The 22,303-nt window shown below is 42.0% G+C and overlaps 1 protein-coding gene across 1 annotated transcript in view; it reads left to right on the top strand.

The window, feature by feature from the left end:
* Positions 1–22,303, top strand: part of adgrb2 (adhesion G protein-coupled receptor B2) — an 836,040-nt gene that overhangs the window by 683,116 nt on the left and 130,621 nt on the right. Inside the window, exon 25 of the mRNA XM_060904734.1 lies at positions 20,883–20,975. Within this exon, the coding sequence (XP_060760717.1) occupies positions 20,883–20,975 (93 nt within the window). The remainder of the gene's footprint in view (positions 1–20,882; positions 20,976–22,303) is intronic.

Raw genomic sequence — 22,303 nt, 5'->3', positions numbered from 1 at the left:
TGAGTGCAGTTTTATAAGGAAATGAGCTGCAGGTTTTACTGAGCATCTTACAGAACCAGCCCGATTTATTTTATTAGCTTTGCCATCATTCATAAAATTAATAAAATAAGGAATTAAAACATTCTTTACACATTAAAGAAAAGGAAAACATAAATATATGTAAGGCAGGATAACCACAACAGTGCTAGACAATTACTGTAGGCCCAAGATATTGAACAAAAACAATATATTCAGTTCTTCTGGATACTTTTTAACTGTTATACCTGCTTATTTATTTATTTATTTATTGCAGCAAAATCCAGCAGCTTTCATTATGTTTTTGATCTCTTGTTTAATATATCTTATTTACCAGCTGGGAGGTCTGTATCATGAAATACCGTGACCGAGGTCTTGAAAGTACTGACCAAGGCCCTCTGGGCTGAGGTCACGATATTTCACCATACGGACCGACCTTAAGCTGATAAATAATCTCATTCTCATCTCATTATCTGTAGCCGCTTTATCCTGTACTACAGGGTCGCAGGCAAGCTGGAGCCTATCCCAGCTGACTACAGGCGAAAGGCGGGGTACACCCTGGACAAGTCGCCAGGTCAACACAGGGCTGACACATAGACACAGACAACCATTCACACTCACATTCACACCTACGGTCAATTTAGAGTCACCAGTTAACCTAACCTGCATGTCTTTGGACTGTGGGGGAAACCGGAGCACCCGGAGGAAACCCACACGGACACGGGGAGAACATGCAAACTCCACACAGAAAGGCCCTCGTCGGCCACGGGGCTCGAACCCAGGACCTTCTTGCTGTGAGGCGACAGCGCTAACCACTACACCACCGTGCCACCCTGGTAAATAATATATTTATTTTTTTCTTTACCAAATTCAAACTGAAAACGAGAGCGCCCGAAAGGGAAAACCGAGCCGAGCCGCCATTTTGAATCCTCATTCACAGCTGGAATGCAAATGGCTTCCTCCTCGGTATACAAGTGCACTTCCATGGCAGGAAAAAAAACTACATTTTGCCGCCTATGTAGTTCTCTATTTATACAAATAGGAGTCATTCAGGATTCAGCCATGTTTTTGCTCGGCGTTAGCAACAGTTAGAGGTTTTTAGCTTTCTCCTGAAATGTTTTCTTTTATTTCTTCTTCCTCAGGGTAGTAAAACTCGCTTTCGCTGTGAACACTGTCGTTATCGCTATCCATGCTGTAAAACTAATGCTATTCTCCTGAGAAATGCTGGCAAAAATTTATAAGAGTTTTGATAATCTTATAAATAAATCTAATTACAAAAAAGATAAATGTTGACAAAAAATGCTACTATGTTTGCTGTTGTGAACGAGCGAGTCGCCAGAGGTCCGTAACTGGGGTCCGTAACTGGGGTCCATATCGTAGGATACGGACCCGCTCGCCAGCCAATCAGAGCGCAGGATTTGATGGAACCCGGACCGCAAAAAAAATAAACTGCTTTACTGACATATGAACATTTTTCTGTTTTATTTAATGTTGTGCTGGAAAACTAATGTTTGAAAATCTCAAATATTTTTTTCTACTGACTCGATAATGTAGAAGTCACGCAATCTATAACAAAATTTGTACGAAAAAAAGATGCTGAAGACTTTTGCACATTATTGTATATTTTTCAATCCTTTAATAAAACACGTGTCAAAATACACAGGGTTTTACGGTATCCATCAGGCTCTTGGGATGGATTTGGGTTTTTTTGTTGTTTTTTTTCCCGTAATTTTTTTTTTTCCTCTCGGCTATGAGACAGTTTAGTCTTCATTAGAAATGCAAGCAAAATGAAAACTTGGCTAACATACTGATTAACATGAGTTACTGGTTACTCTATGACTAATGTACTGTATAAGCTTCTTCTTGTTGTGGAAACATTGAGCAAAACTGTTTGTTCAGATTACATCTAACATGCATGACAAAATTTCTGTTACTGTTACATTCATCGTAACTGTTTGAAGATCGCCATATATTCTTGTTGAGTACAAAGCCATAGAACATCTCATTATAAAATACGATGCCTTTCTGTTTTAAAGACTCTCTAAAATGACATTATATCTCTAAGGAAAACACATGTGGCTCCACATACACTGCAACCCCACTTTAATGAACTCTGTTACGATGAACTTTCGCACATAACACGTCACATTTAATGACAATGAGCCGGAGTCTTCAAAAAAACATCACTGTGTCACGTTCATGCGCATTGGCACTCAGAGTGTGCAGCGCCATTAGGACTAATTACAGTACTATGCACCTGTTCCAGATTAGAGCGCAATCGCAGCATGCATTTATAACGACTCTCGAAACACACAGACTTGGCGGAGTATACATGCTCTACTCGTGTCTCACATTACCAAGCCTTGTATTGCCTTTCTGGTTTTGACTTCATGTATATTTGGACTCTGCCTTTCATTTTTGCCTCCACCATTCTGTTTGTGCCTCGCTCAACCATTGCCTGTTTCACAACCCTGCCTTTGTCTTACGTTTTTGAACTGTTTGCCTGCCTGTTTGTAAATAAACACTTTTCCCGCTATCCTTGACTTGCAAGTGACGTCAAAGCAGAATAGAAACCCGGATGTCGGCCATGTTGGTGGATGTACAAATGTGGGGTCAAGTGACATTCCATACAAAACATAGTCACATGCGTGCAACTCTCTTTGTTTTTCCACTGCTTTAAGAATTATTTTAGCAATGCCATTTCTTTGTGCTGTATATGGTTGTGGTCACAACAGTACTCGTGACCGTGGCATGTTCTGTTTCTTTAGAATTCCATCCGTGATTTGGAAAGAGGGTGAGGAAACTCTGAGGCTTAGTACGGAGAGGAGACGAGGGGATCAGGATACTTTGTCCAATGACCATTTCGTCCAATAGTTAAGACATTTCGTCCAAAGCCTTTTTCATAAACACTATCAATTATTTTATATTTCAGGTATTCTGGTGTTCATGAACAAAAGCCCCTGCGAGAGCGCTGCTCCGCGCTTAAAGATTTAAGATGATCCAGCCGGATTTAAAAATGAATAACTCGGCCAACGGAGCTCACAGCGAAGCCAAATTTTACAGGCACCTCCCTCTAAGCCTCCCGCTTCAAAAGAGCATGGTCTCGGGTTGGTAGGACCACACCTTGGCCCGGGATTCGCGAACGAAGCACCCACGAGAGCGCTGCTCTGCGCCTGAAGATTCAATTTGATCCAGCCGGCTTTAAAAATTGATAACTTGGCCAACAGAGCTCAAAGCAAAGCCACATTTTACAGGCACCTCCTTCTAAGTCTCCCCTTTTGAAAGAGCATGGTCTTGAGTCAGTAGGACCGTGCCTCGGCGCGGTATTTGCAGACAAAACCCCTGCAAGAGTGCTGCTCTGTGCCTGAAGATTCAATATGATCCAGTCGGAAACACAGACATGCAAGCAGCCTGTAATGACAAGGGAGTTAACTCACCCCAGGGTCAGCAAGCAGCACAGGCCGATGTGGTTACCTCCCTTAGGACACTCTTTAGTGTCGAAGTGCATATACTGTGGCACTCAAGTCAAGTCAACTTTATTGTCAAATATGCTATACATGCTCGACATACAGCACAGATGAAATTTCAGTCCTCTCTGACCCACGGTGCAAACCGGCAATGCAATAAATAAAAATAGAATAATTGAAATAAACAATATAAACAGTATAAACACTCTAGATAAGAACTAGACATAGACTAAACACTCATATGTATATACACACACACATAAATTGGAGCAAATACACAGTCAAAGGCACTTGAGGTATAGCCGGTAAACATGAAATAAGCAGTATAAACAATAAACTAATAGCTGTTAAGGTGAGGTAGTGCGGAATAGTGCAAATGAGCGAGGTAAAGTGAAATGTGCAGTCCCTGAGTTCAGTGTGTTAATGAACGTTGAGAGTATGTGTGTGTGTGTGTGTGTGTGTGTGTGTGTGTGTGTGTGTGTGTGTGTGTGTGTTGGGGGGAACTGTGAGGGTGACATGTCAGATGCTGAAGGGGGGGCAGGGGGGTGTGCGAGCAGAATCTGTGGCAGGGGGCAGAGGGGGGAGGAGGGGCAGAACAGGGAGGGAGTTGAGCCTCCTGACCGCCTGGTGAAAGAAACTGTCCTTGAGCTTGCTGGTTTTGGCCCGGAGACTCCGCAGTCTCCTCCCCGATGGCAGCAGACTGAAGAGGCTGTGAGATGGGTGGGTGGGGTCACCTGCAATCCTGATGGCTTTGCGGGTGAGGCGGGAGTTATAAATATCCATTAGAGAAGGGAGAGAGACACCAATGATCCTCTCAGCTGCTCTCACGATGCGCTGCAGAGTCTTGCAGCAGGACATGGTGCAGGCGCCGTACCACACATACCCCTTTTCCACCAAATCAGTTCCAGGGCTGGTTCGGAGCCAGTGCTGGTGCTGGTTCACAACTCATTCAACTTGCGAGCCAGCTGAGAACCAGTTTGCTTTTCTATAGCTCGCGGTGCTAAGTGGAGCCACGCCATTACGTCGCTGTATACGTCATTATGTCGCTGTATACGTCAGTTACGGCACTACGTTTACATAAACCTTGGCGCGAATATCAAAGCAAAAACAACACGGAAGAAGCCGCAGCGGCAACAACAACAATAATAATGGATGACTTCGCGTTTGTACAGCTGCGGCTTCTCGTCACTTAAAAATGGCGATCTTTTGCAGTCTTGTTATTGTTGTTGGTCTTAACAACTCCACCCCCCTGCTGACGTAAGCGGTTCTTTCCTCTGGCCCAGCAGAGAGTTGGTGCTAGCCTGGAACCGGTTTTTCTGGCCCCAGAGCCAGTTCTTTGTCAGTGGAAACAGAAAACCCGGTTCCAAACTAAGCACTGGCCCCGAACCAGCCCTGGAACTGCTTTGGTGGAAAAGGGGGAACAGTGATGCAGCTGGTCAGGATGTTCTCGATGGTGACTCTGTAGAAAAAGTGTGCATGATGCATGCTCTCCTCAGTTTGCGGAGGAAGTACAGACGCTGTTGGGCTTTTTTGGCCAGTGATGCGGTGTTGTTGCTCCAGGACAGGTCTTCAGAGATGTGCACACCCAGAAACTTGGTGCTGCTCACCCTCTCCACTGCAGCACCGTCGATAGATAGTGGAGCATGCTGGGTGTGTGCTCTCCTGAAGTCCACAACAATCTCCTTCGTCTTCTCCACGTTCAGGCGGAGATTGTTGTCCTTGCACCACATGGCCAAGCGGCTCACCTCACTCCTGTAGATTGTCTCATCGCCATTGTTGATGAGACCCACCACAGTCGTGTCATCCACAAACTTAATGAAGAGATTAGAGCTGGATGTTGGTGTGCAGTCATGGGTCAGCAGAGTGAAGAGGAGGGGGCTCAGCACACATCCTTGGGGGGCCCCCATGTTCAATGTGATGGTGCTGGAGGAGTTGCTGCTGACCCGTACAGCCTGTGGTCTCCCCGTCAGGAAGTCCAGCAGCCAGTTGCACAGGGAGGTGTTGAGTCGCAGCTGGTCCAGTTTATGAATGAGCTGCTGAGGAATGATTGTGTTGAATGCTGAGCTAAAGTCTATGAACAGCATTCTGACATACGAGTCTTTTTCTCCAGGTGGGTGAGGGCTGAGTGGAGGGCAGTGGAGAGGTGTCATCGGTCAAACGGTTGGACTGATATGCAAACTGGAAAGGGTCCAGGGCGGGGGGGAGGGCAGACTTGATATGCTGCATGACTAGCCGCTCAAAGCACTTTATGAGGATGGGAGTGAGTGCGACAGGGCGGTAGTCATTGAAGCAGGAGGGAGACGGCTTCTTCAGGACCGGGATGATGGTGGTGGCTTTGAGGCACGTGGGGACAACAGCCTGGCTCAATGAGATGTTGAAGATGTCTGTAAAGACATTTGTGAGCTCCTCGGCACAGTCTCTCAGGACACGACCAGGAATGTTATCAGGACCCGGGGCTTTCCGTGCATTTGCTTTACAAAAATTTGTTTTGCTTCAGTCAAATGCCATTGAGAATTCCTCCTTTTTTCGAACAAAAAAATACCTGAAATATAAAATATCTGATAGTGCATATGAAAAAGGCTTTGGATGAAGTGACCTGTATTTGTACTCGATGGTCGGTAGAAGTGTCTTATCTTCAGAAAAGTCTGACTTATTTTAAATAATATGGGTCAAAAGCACACATACACTGTAAACCCGAATAAGTTGAGTTTACTTAAAAAAATTGAGGAAAGTGGTTGCCTTAAAAAAAAAAAAAGTAATTATTAATGATTGAATTGAGTACCTTAAACTTACCAGAAGATTGTAAGTTTAAGGTACTCAATTCAATCATTAATAATTACTTATTTTTTTTAAGGCAACCACTTTCCTCAATTTTTTTAAGTAAACTCAACTTATTCGGGTTTACAGTGTATCTGTCTTTGCTCGATCATTCAAATAATGGTAATACTGAGAAAATTCAACATTGTTTACAGACACGCTTTCAGTGGCTGCCATCCTAGTTGCTTTGTATATCCACTATCATGGCGGACACTCATGATGTAGCACATTTTGATCACATGGTTGCAAGTCATCTACAACCCTGATTCCAAAAAAGTTGGGACAAAGTACAAATTGTAAATAGAAACGGAATGCAATAATTTACAAATCTCAAAAACTGATATTGTATTCACAATAGAACATAGACAACATATCAGATGTCGAAAGTGAGACATTTTGAAATTTCATGCCAAATATTGGCTCATTTGAAATTTCATGACAGCAACACATCTCAAAAAAGTTGGGACAGGGGCAAAAAGAGGCTGGAAAAGTTAAAGGTACAAAAAAGGAACAGCTGGAGGACCAAATTGCAACTCATTAGGTCAATTGGCAATAGGTCATTAACATGACTGGGTATAAAAAGAGCATCTTGGAGTGGCAGCAGCTCTCAGAAGTAAAGATGGGAAGAGGATCACCAATCCCCCTAATTCTGCGCCGACAAATAGTGGAGCAATATCAGAAAGGAGTTCGACAGTGTAAAATTGCAAAGAGTTTGAACATATCATCATCTACAGTGCATAATATCATCAAAAGATTCAGAGAACCTGGAAGAATCTCTGTGCGTAAGGGTCAAGGCCGGAAAACCAAACTGGGTGCCCATGATCTTTGGGCCCTTAGACGGCACTGCATCACATACAGGCATGCTTCTGTATTGGAAATCACAAAATGGGCTCAGGAATATTTCCAGAGAACATTATCTGTGAACACAATTCACCGTGCCATCCGCCGTTGCCAGCTAAAACTCTATAGTTCAAAGAAGAAGCCGTATCTAAACATGATCCAGAAGCGCATACGTCTTCTCTGGGCCAAGGCTCATTTAAAATGGACTGTGGCAAAGTGGAAAACTGTTCTGTGGTCAGACGAATCAAAATTTGAAGTTCTTTATGGAAATCAGGGACGCTGTGTCATTTGGACTAAAGAGGAGAAGGACGACCCAAGTTGTTACCAGCACTCAGTTCAGAAGCCTGCATCTCTGATGGTATGGGGTTGCATTAGTGCATGTGGCATGGGCAGCTTACACATCTGGAAAGACACAATCAATGCTGAAAGGTATATCCAGGTTCTAGAGCAACATATGCTCCCATCCAGACGACGTCTCTTTCAGGGAAGACCTTGCATTTTCCAACATGACAATGCCAAACCACATACTGCATCAATTACAGCATCATGGCTGAGTAGAAGAAGGGTCCGGGTACTGAACTGGCCAGCCTGCAGTCCAGATCTTTCACCCATAGAAAACATTTGGCGCATCATAAAACGGAAGATACGACAAAAAAGACCTAAGACAGTTGAGCAACTAGAATCCTACATTAGACAAGAATGGGTTAACATTCCTATCCCTAAACTTGAGCAACTTGTCTCCTCAGTCCCCAGACGTTTACTGTACTTTACAACAGACGTTTGTTGTAAAGAGAAAAGGGGATGTCTCACAGTGGTAAACATGGCCTTGTCCCAACTTTTTTGAGATGTGTTGTTGTCATGAAATTTAAAATCACCTAATTTTTCTCTTTAAATGATACATTTTCTCAGTTTAAACATTTGATATGTCATCTATGTTCTATTCTGAATAAAATATGGAATTTTGAAACTTCCACATCATTGCATTCCATTTTTATTTACAATTTGTACTTTGTCCCAACTTTTTTGGAATCGGGGTTGTAATGCATCCATTATTCACCTGTTTATATGACAAACTGAGCCATGCGTTCCTCTTCTCACCAGAGACAAATAATAAGTAATCAAATATGTAGTCAAGTTAATAATACGTGTTAACGCCATAAAACAAAGCCTTAACTAGCCTAGCTTAGGTGTCGATCATGAACAATTATCAAGAACGGTGATCAAAGGATCAATAAAAGGACGAAATGGCTGCTGATACCTCTAAACTTAACACCTAGTTAAAGCACACCGGCAGCATTTTTATACCCCCCAGCCCAGCCGGGCGGCATGGCATAAATAACATCATCGGTGATTTGCAACACATGAATGAACTGAAGGGTGACGATCCAGAAAAGTCAATGGGTGGACATTGCAAATGATCCACCAGTAACCTCTGTCATTTCCATGACAGACGAAGAAATCATCGCCTCTGTTCATGATCCTTTAACTCAGTCAGTGAACTGCGATAGTGACTCAGAAAGAGAAATTTGTGATAAGGAGACTGTGCCTAACGTTTTGCATATAAGGTGAGTGTTTGGTGTGACAAGTGGTCCATTTCAGTAATACGAACTGTTTGGTATAACGAACTATTTGTATGTCCAAGGATTTTTTATTTTTTTTTATACCGGGTTGCAGTGTATATATGTTTCCTCTTTAAAATGCATTATATATCTTAAACCTCAAACAGCATTTACACATTAAATGATTACATGAGAATGTCCTGCAAATCTCAGACTATTTCTACAATTTTAAGAATCTACTCACGAACGAAGCCAATGCTGTGAATGATAGGCTCAGGGTAATGCAGACATGCATTTCTAACCTAATTTCTTGTTATTTTTGTATTAGCTTTCACAAAACAAGTCACAAAACTGGGTGTAATGGAGGATTAGGACATTAAACAGAAAAAAAAAAAATCACGAACCTGCTGTTGCTCCGAATCACCACAGTGGGATTATGAGGATCAGAACATTATGATCGAGCCTGAAAGTGCATGTGAAATGTCTGTGCATGGCAACAGCAGCATGACCTTACCCACAATGCATCATGGCTTTGATCCAATTCCCTAGCATGTGTTGAAGTTGGCTGAGTTTCTCCTTCCAGGCATATCGCAAAATACTCATTTGGTTGCAGAGGAAAATAGAAGTGCTACCGTAAATCAAGAAGCCATATACCTATTTGAAATCAATTCCAAAAACCTGGGTATTAGAGGAAGATAAAGCCGGAATTATTTTTTGCTAAATACATGAAAATCCTTGACAAGCATTCGATGTAATCCCTAATAGCTTTTTTCATAACAAGAGAACGGAGAGCAACTTGGCAGGTGTGTCAGAATCATGCACAGCCCACCCGGTTGGATGTGTAAATTACACCCAGTGAGGTGGTGTAGACGACCCAGAAGGAGAAGTGACAATTAGCACAGGAAGTGAGACATGGCGAGGAGATGGTGTGTAGATAGATAGACAGAGACAGTGAGAGACTTTAAAATATGACATCAACTATTAGATATGTTGAGCTCAGAATGAATCATTTATGTTACATATTAAGTTTGAGAATAAGATGGAAAAATTTGAGTATTCAGTGCTCATCCAAGTGCATCATGGGTAAACTGGATGTGCTAGGGTCCTCGGATGCATCAGCTGGAAACTAATGTATTGCAGTCCGTCGTGGGATTCTAGCAAAACTTTAGAGATTCTCCATGGTGCTTTCAGACATGAGAACAAAATTACAAAATGATGTACAAACAGTACCAGTCAAAAGTTTGGACGCACCTTCTAATTCACTGTTTCATCTCATCTCATTATCTCTAGCTGCTTTATCCTGTTCTACAGGGTCGCAGGCAAGCTGGAGCCTATCCCAGCTGACTACGGGCGAAAGGCGGGGTACACCCTGGACAAGTTGCCAGGTCATCACAGGGCTGACACACAGACAACCATTCACACTCACATTCACACCTACGGTCAATTTAGAGTCACCAGTTAACCTAACCTGCATGTCTTTGGACTGTGGGGGAAACCGGAGCACCCGGAGGAAACCCATGCGGACAACATGCAAACTCCGCACAGAAAGGCCCTCGCCGGCCACGGGGCTCGAACCCGGACCTTCTTGCTGTGAGGCGACAGCGCTAACCACTACACCACCGTGCCGCCCCTAATTCACTGTTTTTTTATTAATTAAAAGTCAATTCATGTCTTAAAGGAGATACGCAGAACCTTTATTTTTAAATACACTTCTGAGTGGATAGTATGTCCATCCTTGACTCTTGTATGCTGCATAAATGGGAATAAAAATATATATATTTTTTGAGAGTTAAAATCAACCGCAAAGTTGGCATTCGAGCTGCCCCACCGAGCCAGCCAGCCCTGAGTGCGTGACGTCACAGCGGGAACCGGTGCTATAGACCAAAGCCAGACTTGGCAGACGAGAGTGGTTGCAGTGGCCTCTTCGTTTGGATTTATTGGGAATTCTTCGGATTCCTCAGATAGTAATACATCTGACTGTGATAGTCCTGAAATTGGAGTGTGTGTACATGCTACTGCTACAGTATACACATACTGTAGCACCGTATCAGTTCGAACTATCGGAAAGTGAATCCGATAGTAACACGACAGCCACGGAGGCCCCCACCTTACGAAATAAAACCAGAAAATAAAGCCGTCTAGAGAATTGGATGGAATTGAACTGACAGTCTCATGTGACTCTCATTAAAACAGGATGGGTGTTATAACTTACACAGCATACATGTAAATGCATGCATTTTCACTGATAAAACATAAAAGGCTAATTACAAATGAACTGAGACAATCACATTCTGAAGCAAATTAAATAATCTTATACCGGTAACTTAAACACACAATACAAGTTACATGTATTAATCTAAATGCAGGTAAACAACGAGTGTTGTTGTTGTTGTTGTTGTTATGTAACCAAATGAGAGTCGCATCTTACCCGTCTGTGTTCTCGCTTCTTGAAGGCCGATCTTGTGGCTGATTGTTTTGAAACAATCTGACTTTCAGTTCTTCATTTAGTTCTTTGTTCATTTGCTTCTTCCACATATGGGCGAGCTATTGCTGCTGAGGCAAGCATATCCAGCGGGGGTGGGGGGGGGGGGGGGGGGGAGAGGAAAAAAAAAGCATATCCAGTGGAGATATCTGACAAATGATCCACTCATTCTTTATTTTCTCCATACTGAGTACTCCGCCATCACTGCTCGGCTCACACTCCGGGAGAACTGGTGCAACTGAACTTACTTTCCTTTTCTTGTAGTTTTCTTTTCCTTTACTTGATGGTACTGCACCCTCTTTCAATACAGGTTTATAGCCAACGCTCCTCAACAGATCAGAGGTTTCGTACAAGTCATCAGTAAAATGTGTCCATGAATTTCTTGCAAAACGCGTCCAAATCTTTGCAGTTTGAACATTCTTGGGCCATGAATGCAACATAAGTCCACCTTCTGTCGTGTTGCTGCACCCATCAGCAACACATCTACATGGCATGGTGATAAATTAGCTCAAAATGGAGGATCGGAGTTGCAGTCAGCTCTGTGTTTTAGTATAGCGGAAATGGCGATGAGACCGATAGACTTCCTGCTGTGACATCACGGACATCAACACTCAGACCGCTACCTATATGAATCATTTTAATCGTAAAAGATGACTATATTAGGGCGGCATGGTGGTGTAGTGGTTAGCGCTGTCGCCTCACAGCAAGAAGGTCCTGGGTTCGAGCCCCGGGGCCGGCGAGGGCCTTTCTGTGTGGAGTTTGCATGTTCTCCCCGTGTCCGCGTGGGTTTCCTCCGGGTGCTCCGGTTTCCCCCACAGTCCAAAGACATGCAGGTTAGGTTAACTGGTGACTCTAAATTGACCGTAGGTGTGAGTGTGAATGGTTGTCTGTGTCTGTGTCAGCCCTGTGATGACCTGGCGACTTGTCCAGGGTGTACCCCGCCTTTCGCCTGTAGTCAGCTGGGATAGGCTCCAGCTTGCCTGCAACCCTGTAGAAGGATAAAGTGGCTACACATAATGAGATGAGATGAGATGAGATGACTATATTAGATTTATTGTTAACACTTAAAACTATTCCTGTGCCATTCTTGAAGTCTCAAGGCATTTCTAAACAAAAAATGAGGCCATGGTTCTGCGTATATGCTTTAAAGTAATGATGAATGTCGTTTCTCTTGACTTAGTTGTTCAGTTCTGGACATAATATGGATTACTACAGTTGTGATGTTGAATCGGGCTATTTACTGTATTTTTTTATTATTTACTGTTTACTGTTTGATTTCAAACACATTAAGAAGGCAAGAAATTGCACTAATTACCTTTTGACGAGGTACCTGTTAATTGAAAAGCATTCCAGGTGACGACCTCATGAAGCTGGGTAAGATAACACCAATAGTGTGCAAAGCAACATCAAGGTAAATGCTGGCTACTTTGAAGATTAAAAAAAAAAAACAACATTTTTTTAAAATTTCCCACATAATTCCATTTATCATATGACCCGTATGGACCCGTGTGCCCCTTCATAAAACCACTGGGAAAAGTCACGTGACTGGACAGATCTGAGTTTTTGAATCTGGTGCGGAAAAAGCCGTACACGGCGTTTTCCGGACCCATTTCTCTTACTTCCGCCGTTTTCATTTTGCTCTGAATTGTTACTTTGGAAAAGGGGTGGCACGGTGGTATAGTGGTTAGCACTGTCACCTCACAGCAAGAAGGTTCAAGCCCAGTGGCCTCTTGGCCATAGTCAGCTGGGATTGGCTCCAGCTTGCCTGCGACCCTGCACAGGATAAGCGGTTGTGGAAAATGGAAAAAAAAAATGTTACTTTGAAAAATGAGCAACACAACTGAATACAGTGAAAGTGAGTTTTATTTATTTTAACAATTTTATTAAAATTGTTTTCTTCAAAAATACAATCAATATCTGCACCAGTCAAGGCTTCTGTGGCATTTGGTTTGATGCCTTTTCCATTTTTTCTGAGGTCTCTGCCCTTGGACTTCAGGACTTCCCTGGACTTTTTAAAGTTGTCATCTTTCAGGATATTTATCTTACTGTTGTTGTCACTAAGGTAGTGTTGAATACTTCACGAAAAGGAAGACAAGGTGTCAGGTTCGTTGTCTAAATTTCCTTTTTTTCTTCGCTTGGATGTAGAAACTACATAGCAAGCTGTTGAGCCTCTTAGAGGGTACGACTGTTATGTCTCTTTCCTCCTTAACTTCAGCAAGAAATCTTTTGAAAACATTAATGTCGTACTTAGTTTTTTTACAGTGTTTTCTTCTTGTTGTCCTTGTAAATACAAGTGAATTTCTTCACTTGAAACTACCTTTATTTCATTTTCTTTGACAATTTCAGCTTGTTCAATTAAGTCTGTGTCTGATAAATCATCTGGACAATAAAATTCACTTTCACTGTGCTCAGCTGTATCGTTTTTCGCACACCATTGTTCATTGTTTTCCACTGTGTATATTAATTAAAAAAGGTTGTCTGATAAAATGCTTATTGACTGAGGTAGGTCGGGCCAGATGGGAAAATATGGCATGACCTCGAGCCAAATATTTTCCTGTCCAGCCCAACCTAACTCAGTTAATAAGTACATAATACTGTATGTTCCATGTGTTATTTCATAGTTTTGATGTCTTCAGTATTGTTCTGCAATGTAGAAAATACAAAATACAGAAAAAAAAAAAACCTATGACTGTGTAGGGGTGCAAAAACTTTTGACTGGAACTTGAGCAATTTTCCTGAGAAAATTTAATGGGCAAAATAAATCAGGATTCGGATGTGTAAAGTGTTTCAGATAAAGTGCATATCTGTTTGAACTGCTGCTCCTGCTGCATTAAAGGGCAGTGTAGCACACACTGAGGAAAGCGCTATCTGCCCTCTTCAGCATACATGAGCTCACAGGCACCCACGATTGGCTAATGTCACTGTGATTGACAGGGAAGCGAGAGTATCCCATCCCTCACGCCAAAAGAGCACGGGCAATGTCTGTGGCATTGTTAGGATTCAGATTCAGAAGGATGATGGGTCAAATGCTTTTCTGTTGCACCAATTGGGAGCCTTTTTTTAAGTGTCTAAATGTGTCTCAGTTCCATAATTTGTTTTATTTTAATGTACATTTGTATGTACGGTGCCTTGCAAAAATATTCATCCCCCTTGGTGTTTGTCCTGTTTTGTTGCATTACAAGATGGAATTAAAATAGATTTTTGGAGGGCTACCACCATTTGATTTACACAACCTGCCTACAATTTTAAAGGTGAAAATTGTTGTTTTATTGTGCCACAAACAATAATTAAGATGAAAAAACAGAAATCTGGAGTATATCTGTTAAGATACTCAGTCATCCAGGTACATAGTAATCTGTGGTTCGTAGAAGAGAGGCGAAACATCTTCAAGACTTTTCAAGCAAGTCCAGTTGCTCTCTTCTACCAACCACAGATTACTATGTACCTGGATGACTGAGTATCTTCACAGATATGTTTCTACGCACTTTGGGATGAGTTCCCTTCGACCGGTGCAGGAGTATGAGAGGACTTCCAGAAAACTGGCAGACATCTTAGCCAGAGAGGATCGCTCATTTTTGTCAACCTGGAACGACCATCACTGAACAGAGGTGGGTGTCTAAGACATCTATCAGCCACCTACAATGCAGCCATCAGCATTCTGATTCGGATTCTATGATGATCCATGAGAGGATAAATACTTGATACTCCATATTAGACAGACAGAACTGAGGATGCCTTTCGGATGAGAGGCGAAACGTCTTTAAGACTTTTCAAGCAAGTCCAGTTGCTCTCTTCTACCAACCACAGAAATCTGGAGTGTGCATAGGTATTCACCCCCTTTTGTATGAAACCCCTAAATAAGAGCTGGTCCAACCGATTCACTTCATAACTCACATAATTAGTTGATTAAGCTCCACCTGTGTGCAATCAAAGTGTCACATGATCTGTCTGTATAAATCAACCTGTTCTGGAAGGACCCTGACTCTGTAACACTACTAAGCAAGTGACATGAAAACCAAGGAGCCTCCAAACAGGTCAGAGACAAAGGTGTGGAGAAGTATAGATCAGGGTTGGGTTATAAAAAATATCCCAAACTTTGAATATCTCACGGAGCTCCATTAAATCCATTATAGCAAAATGGAAAGAATACGGCAGCACTACAAACCTGACAAGAGAAGGCCCCGCCCACCAAAACTCACAGACCGGGCAAGGAGGGCATTAATCAGAGATGCAACAAAGGCACCAATGATAATGCAGAAGGAGCTGCAAAGATCCACAGCGGTGATGGGAGGGTCTGTCCATCGGACCACTTTAAGCCGTACACTCCACAGAGTGGGGTTTTATGGAAGAGTGGCCAATTCCCCAAACACATGGAAGAAGATTCTCTGGTCAAATGAGACTAAACTTGATCTTTTTGGCCATCATGGGAAATGCCACGTGTGGCACAAACCCAACACCCTGAGAACACCATTCCTACAGTGAAGCATGGTGGAGGCAGCATCATGCTGTGGGGATGTTTTTCATCTGCAGGGACAGGAAAGCTGGTCAGGACTGAAGGAAAGATGGATGGCACTAAATCCAGGGCAATTCTGGAGGAAAACCTGTTTGAATCAGCCAGAGGTTTGAGACTGGGATGAAGGTTCACGTTCCAGCAGAACAGTGACCCTAAACATACTGCAAAAGCTATTTAAATGTCTTGGAATGGCCTAATCAAAGCCCAGACCTCAATCCAATTGAGAATCTGTACGTGGCATAAATTGAAGATTGCTGTACACCAACACAACCCATGTAACTTGAAGAAGTTGGAGCAGTTTTGCCTTGAGGAATGTGCAAACATCCCAGTGGCTAGATGTCTCATCTCATCTCATTATCTCTAGCCGCTTTATCCTGTTCTACAGGGTCGCAGGCAAGCTGGAGCCTATCCCAGCTGACTACGGGCGAAAGGCGGGGTACACCCTGGACAAGTCGCCAGGTCATCACAGGGCTGACACATAGACAACCATTCACACTCACATTCACACCTACGGTCAATTTAGAGTCACCAGCTAACCTAACCTGCATGTCTTTGGACTGTGGGGGAAACCGGAGCACCCGGAGGAAACCCACACGGACACGGGGAGAACATGCAAACTCCGCACAGAAAGGCCCTCGTCGGCCACGGGGCTCGAACCCGGACCTTCTTGCTATGAGGTGGCAGTGCTAACCACTACACCACCGTGCCACCATGGCTAGATGTGCTAAACTAATAGAGCCATACCCCAAGAGACTTGCAGATGTAATTGTAGCAAAAGGTGGCTCTACAAAGTATTGACTTTTTTTCTGGGGGGGTACTTATGTACACTCCAGATATCTTTTTTTACGTCTTAATTATTGTTTGTGTCACAATAAAACAACAATTTTCAATGCAATTCAGAAAGATTTCAACTTGAAAAAAATATACAATACATAGTAAAGCACCTTATATTATATATTTATATTTAAATATGAGGTGCTTTGGGGGCATGGTGTATTATAACGTAACGTACACTTGTCTCATCTTGCTCCTCCAGGTGTCATCATGAATGTTTCATGCTGTGCATGTCTGAGGGTAAAATATTGAGTGGAAGACTATTTTCTCTGTGAGAATAGAAGGATAAAACCAGACATTTTTTAAGCAGTGCTGTGTGTTCATGCTGCACATTTCTGTAGCATCAGTGCATAGTATTTCTACATAATAACCCGGTAAACTGTGAAACAGCAAATCATCATAAACATCATAGAAAGATTGTGCACTCACACTGTAGCACATGAAATGTATCTCGACCATCTGTTGGAGGCCATTTTAAGGATACTGAGCAGGGAAAAAATACGCCGCATGAAGGGATAGTATAGGAATAAATAAGAGATACTAATACTAGAAAGGAAGACCAGACAGAATGGGTCAGGTTTGATATTTTACCAAGATGTTTTTAATATTTTCAGTATTTCATCATTATTTGTTTTATTCTAAGACCAAGAGAGACATTTAGCTACTCCGGTGAGGTCATAGCAATGGATATTTTACATTTTTATGGAAGAAACTGTGATGCAAATGAATATTGACCTATATTTAATGTTATAAGGCGTGAGGAGAAATGAGCTATTTCAACTTCGCAGTCATTAATGGCGTCATTAGTGCTCTTATTATTTAAAGGATGTGTAAGCATTGACTATGCAGAAGGTTTGTCACTCAGGGGTATAAACTCATATCAAAGTTTCATTACGAATCTCATCAGGCCACCCTGCCTTGATTGCTCCCCTAACTAGATTAAAGTGATAGATTCTGCTTTGTGTGTCAGGTCTGTCTCCGTCTCCAGCATACTTATTATCATTATTAGTTCTGTGTTAGCAATAAACCGGGCCTTGGAAGGTATTGTTTACGTTTCCTTCCACACATTTCCTTCCAAGATGTTCCAGATATATCTGAGCGTTCGATCTTGATGTCCTAGCGGGACCATAAACGCGACAGATAGTAAAATGAATATGCAGTTTAATAAACAATGGATAATTAAAATCTTTCAATCAAGACTGATGAGCAGCGTGAGTAGCGTCGAAGAAAGTGTGCATACTGCAGGGAGCACTTATATAGTCACGTATCGATGAGAAAGGCAGTATAATGCATTGGTTTTTGGTTTTTTGTTTTTTTTTTGGGGGGGGGGGGTTTGGCCTCATCCTTCTGTGTGTAGTATTCACATACAGCTAAATAGAAGAACCACCATTTAATTACATTGTCATTTCTGCCTGGAATTCTCCATTATTTTTTTTTTAAAGGCAACCTAAAAAGAGAGACGTTTTTTCATTATACTGATGAAACTTTCTATTTAATACTGAAAGGAATGGAGAGCCATTATAACTGGACACTCCTTTTTCAAGAATTCATACATATTAATCAGTTGAATCCCTCTGGGCCAAAACTTTTTTATATCAGTGTTGGGTTTATGTAGTGTGTCTGTGTATTGTAAGATGGAAAAGTAGTTTTGTGAAATGTCCTGATAATTTCCTGTTTAATGAATTTCATAAAATTATGCAGGTACAGTTTACGAGCATCGGTTAATTTTCTTATCAAACATCAAAACAGGTGAAATGTCACCCCATTTCATGACCTTGAGCCTGACACTGTTGCTGGTTTGAGTATTTCAGAACTTGCCTAGTCCCCCATCACCCCCATACATAACAGTCTATAGAGTTTACATCGAATGTTGTGCAAAATGAAAAAAAAAAAAAAAAAAATCTAGTGAGCAGGCAAAAATACATCAGAGAATGGCCAGTCTGGTTTGAGCTGACAGGAAGGCTATGGTAACTCAAAACAATCACTCTTCACCAACGTGATGAGCAGAAAAGTATCTCAAGTAGCACAAAACTGTGTAGTGGATGAGCTACAACAGCAGAAGACCACATCAGGTTCCACTCATGTGAGCCAAGAACAGGAATCGGAGACTACGATCACGGCCAAAAGTTTTGAGACGGACACACATTTTGGTTTTCACAAAGTTTTGCTGCTTCAGATCTTTTGGTCAGATGTTTCTATGGTATACTGAAGTACAATTATAAGCATTTCATAAGTTTCAAAGGCTTTTACTGACATCAAGTTTATGCAAAGAGTCAATATTTACAGTGTTGACCCTTCTTTTTCAAGCACGTGCGCAGATAGAGGGTGGGACGGGTGGGATTCGTCCCAACCAGATTTAAATTCACCTCGTTCGGTCCCCCCCCACTTATAGGGAGGAAAAAACGTCTATGCTGTCTTTCTTTGCATAAGGCAAACCTCACGGAAAAATCAAAAGACTAATTACCATTCGGTTTATTGAGGTGCACAGCAGTACATACATAGTTGCAACAACTCACATAAAACAAAACAAAGACTGATATTCGGTTGGTTGAGCTGCGCAGACTGCACAGGTTGCGAGCTCGAGCTTGGTTGCTATGGTTACCCACAACAAGTTTGACAGGCATATCGGGGACAGCTCCTAGTTCAGGACCCCAACACGGCATGATGAAGGGTGCCAAACCGAAAAGGCAGAAAACGATTGCATCGTTTTTTTTCAAAAAACAACGACTGTAAGTAAACTGTGCCTTACTTTATCATATCACCTTGCAATTTTTTGATAGTCTGTTCAAAGTAATGTCGTAGTGAAAGTAAAATCGTACGGAGTAGAGATGCCTTTCTGGTAGCCTCCTTCTTTCGGTGGTAGCCTGTAGATACAGTGCTCAGAAGGCAGTTTTAATGTTTAATCTGGCGTTCCCTGCCATAATTTCAGCGAGCATATTGTTTCATAAGGAAACACACACACACACACACACACACACACACACACACACACACACACATTCAACCCACATTACATCCTGTCGTGTCAGTGGTAAATAGCACATGAGAGCACCAGACATCACAGGTGTGCTCTATTCCTGCTCTTTATTTATTAGTAGGCCTAAGCTAACGGTTGCAGGGATGAAGGAGTGATGTTTTTTTTGTCTTAGCTGAGTAATGTCGCCACCCTGAGGGCATCAGAGTATATTCCTCGCACAACACATGGTGGGGGTGGGGTCGGGGTTGGTTTGCTGGCAGCTTTGTCCCCCCAGTTCAAAAAAACGTATCTGCGCCCCTGTTTTCAAGACTCCTGCAATTCACCCTGGCATGCTGGATATCAGCTTCTGGGCCAAATCCTGACTGATGGCAACCCATTCTTGCATAATCAGTGTTTGGAGTTGATCACGATTTTTGGGTTTTTGTTTGTCCACCTGCTTTTTGAGGATTGACCACTGGTTCTCGATGGGATTAAGATCTGGGGAGTTTCCTGGCCATGGACTCAAAATTTTAATGTTTTGTTCCCTGAGCCACTTAGTTATCACTTTTGCCTTGTGACAACATGATGCTCTATCACGCTGGAAAAAGCATTGCTCATCACCAAATTGCTCCTGGATCGTTGGGAGAAGTTGCTCTTGGAGGACGTTTTGATACCATTCTTTATTCATGGCAGCGTTCTTGGGCAAAATTGTGAGTGAGCCCAGTCCCTTGGATGAGAAGCGACCCCACACATGAATAATTTCAGGATGCTTTACTGTTGGCATGACACAGGACTCAGAGTAGCGCTCACCTTTTCTTCTCTGGACAATCATTTTTCCAGATGTCCCAAACAGTCTGCAGGGGGTTTCATCAGAGAAAATAACTTTTTGCAGGACTATTTTCAGACTACAGAGGCCTGGGGTAAAGTTATTTTCTCTGATGAAGCCCCCTTCAGACTGTTTGGGACATCTGGGAATTGCAGGAGTCTTGAAAAAGAAGGGTCAACGCTGTAAATATTGACTCTTTGCATCAACTTGATGTCAATAAAAGCCTTTGAAACTTGTGAAATGCTTATAATTGTACTTCAGTACAGCATAGAAACATCTGACCAAAAGATCTAAAAAAACACTGAAGCAGCAAAACTTTGTGAAAACCAAAATGTGTGTCTGTCTCAAAACTTTTGGCCACAACTGTATATTGGGTGCAGGTTCACGGAAACCCTTGAAGAATGAAAAAAGGGCAAAGTTTTTTTTCCCCCCCATAACTTCAACTAAATCTCTTGACGCACATCCGTATGATTTTCTTCACTGTGCTGCTGCTACATATCTATAAGAAAGTGGATGATGGCAATATAGATTGAGATTATAATCTCTCTCTCTCTCTCTCTTTCTCTTTTTCAGGTACAGGATGCTGTGCGCTGTAGGATGGGTGGATGTAAGGATGACAGTGAAAACTCACCAGACTCCTGCAAAAACGGCCAGGTGCAGATCATGGTGAATAGCATCTCATTTCACCTCATCATCTTCATACACTTCACTTAGCGTTAGAGAACTGTCTGTTTTTCTTTTTCTTTATTGTTAAAAAGACTGCAAAATGTCCACGTTATCACCCTTTTCATTTTCATTTGCAAAATCAGTGGTGTGATCATGTCATTTCTTCAGCCTTTTGCTTTTATTCTTGCATTTTTGTTTCCTTCTTCAATAAGCCGTGTCAGTAAATATAAATTGGATGATGACTTTTCCTTCTAAATGGCTCGAGTTAAGGAGGGTCCTCTGTGTTCTTCTCCTTCTCCCCCTTTATTGCTTCTTTGGCAACAATAACCACAGGCACAGCTATAGCCACAGGCATAATCATTATCTCTTCTCATGCCCTCACCACCCATTGCCCAGGACAGAAATACAATCAGGCAGTCATGTCCTGTATCTCTTGACACCTTTTTGAACCGCCATGGATGCTTTCTTTTCCGATACATTCAATTTTTCCTTATTTAAGCCCTAAAAAAATCCCATATTGATCTATTTACCCCAAATACATCGACAAATGTGATATACAGTACTTATTAATGAACTGTGTAGCGACTATTAGCCCAAAACTGAAAAACAAACAAATACAGCTTCCTGTTCTTAGCAGAAAGGAGTGGAGCCCGATATCATCTTCTGCTGTTCTACAGTAGCTTCTCTGGCTGAAGGTTCAATGTGTTCTGTGCTCTGAAATGCTTTTCTGCTCAACATGGTTGTAAAGAGTGGTTATTTGATTTACCATAGCCTTCCTGTCAGATCAGATCTCTTTCGCATTTTCATCTTTTAGACCTACGAACACGAAATCCCAGGTTTCTGAAATACTCAATCCAGCAAATCTGGCCTCGAGATCACATGATTTTATGGATTACACTGCTGCCCAAAGACTGTCTGATATTCTGAGTGTAAATAATACATTGACGTTAACATTAAATAGGCATATAAGAATATATTGTGTGATGATAAATAGTGGTACAAATGTATAATGATTCAAATCAGTGAAATAAAAATAAGGAATCACGAGTATTATCAGGCTGTGTAATCTCTTAGTTTATTTCTTCGCTGTAATTCTGTTGTTTAGACAGCAGAGGCTGTTGTATGTTACATGTAATAACATACCGTTATGTACAATCGACGGAACACACATGACTTCACCATAGGTGGAAGTAACACAGCACTAATAGTGCAAAAAATACAGATCTCAAATGGGGAAGAGCTGTTGTGTGATTGACTGTATGAATAGATTTAAAAAGAAACACTAACTCTCTTTTTACAGACTCCTAAAGCTGAAGAAAAAATAAGGT

This window comes from Neoarius graeffei, chromosome 22, assembly GCF_027579695.1.
Source record: "Neoarius graeffei isolate fNeoGra1 chromosome 22, fNeoGra1.pri, whole genome shotgun sequence".
Lineage (NCBI taxonomy): Eukaryota > Metazoa > Chordata > Actinopteri > Siluriformes > Ariidae > Neoarius > Neoarius graeffei.
This window is presented reverse-complemented; position numbering and strand designations above follow the sequence as displayed.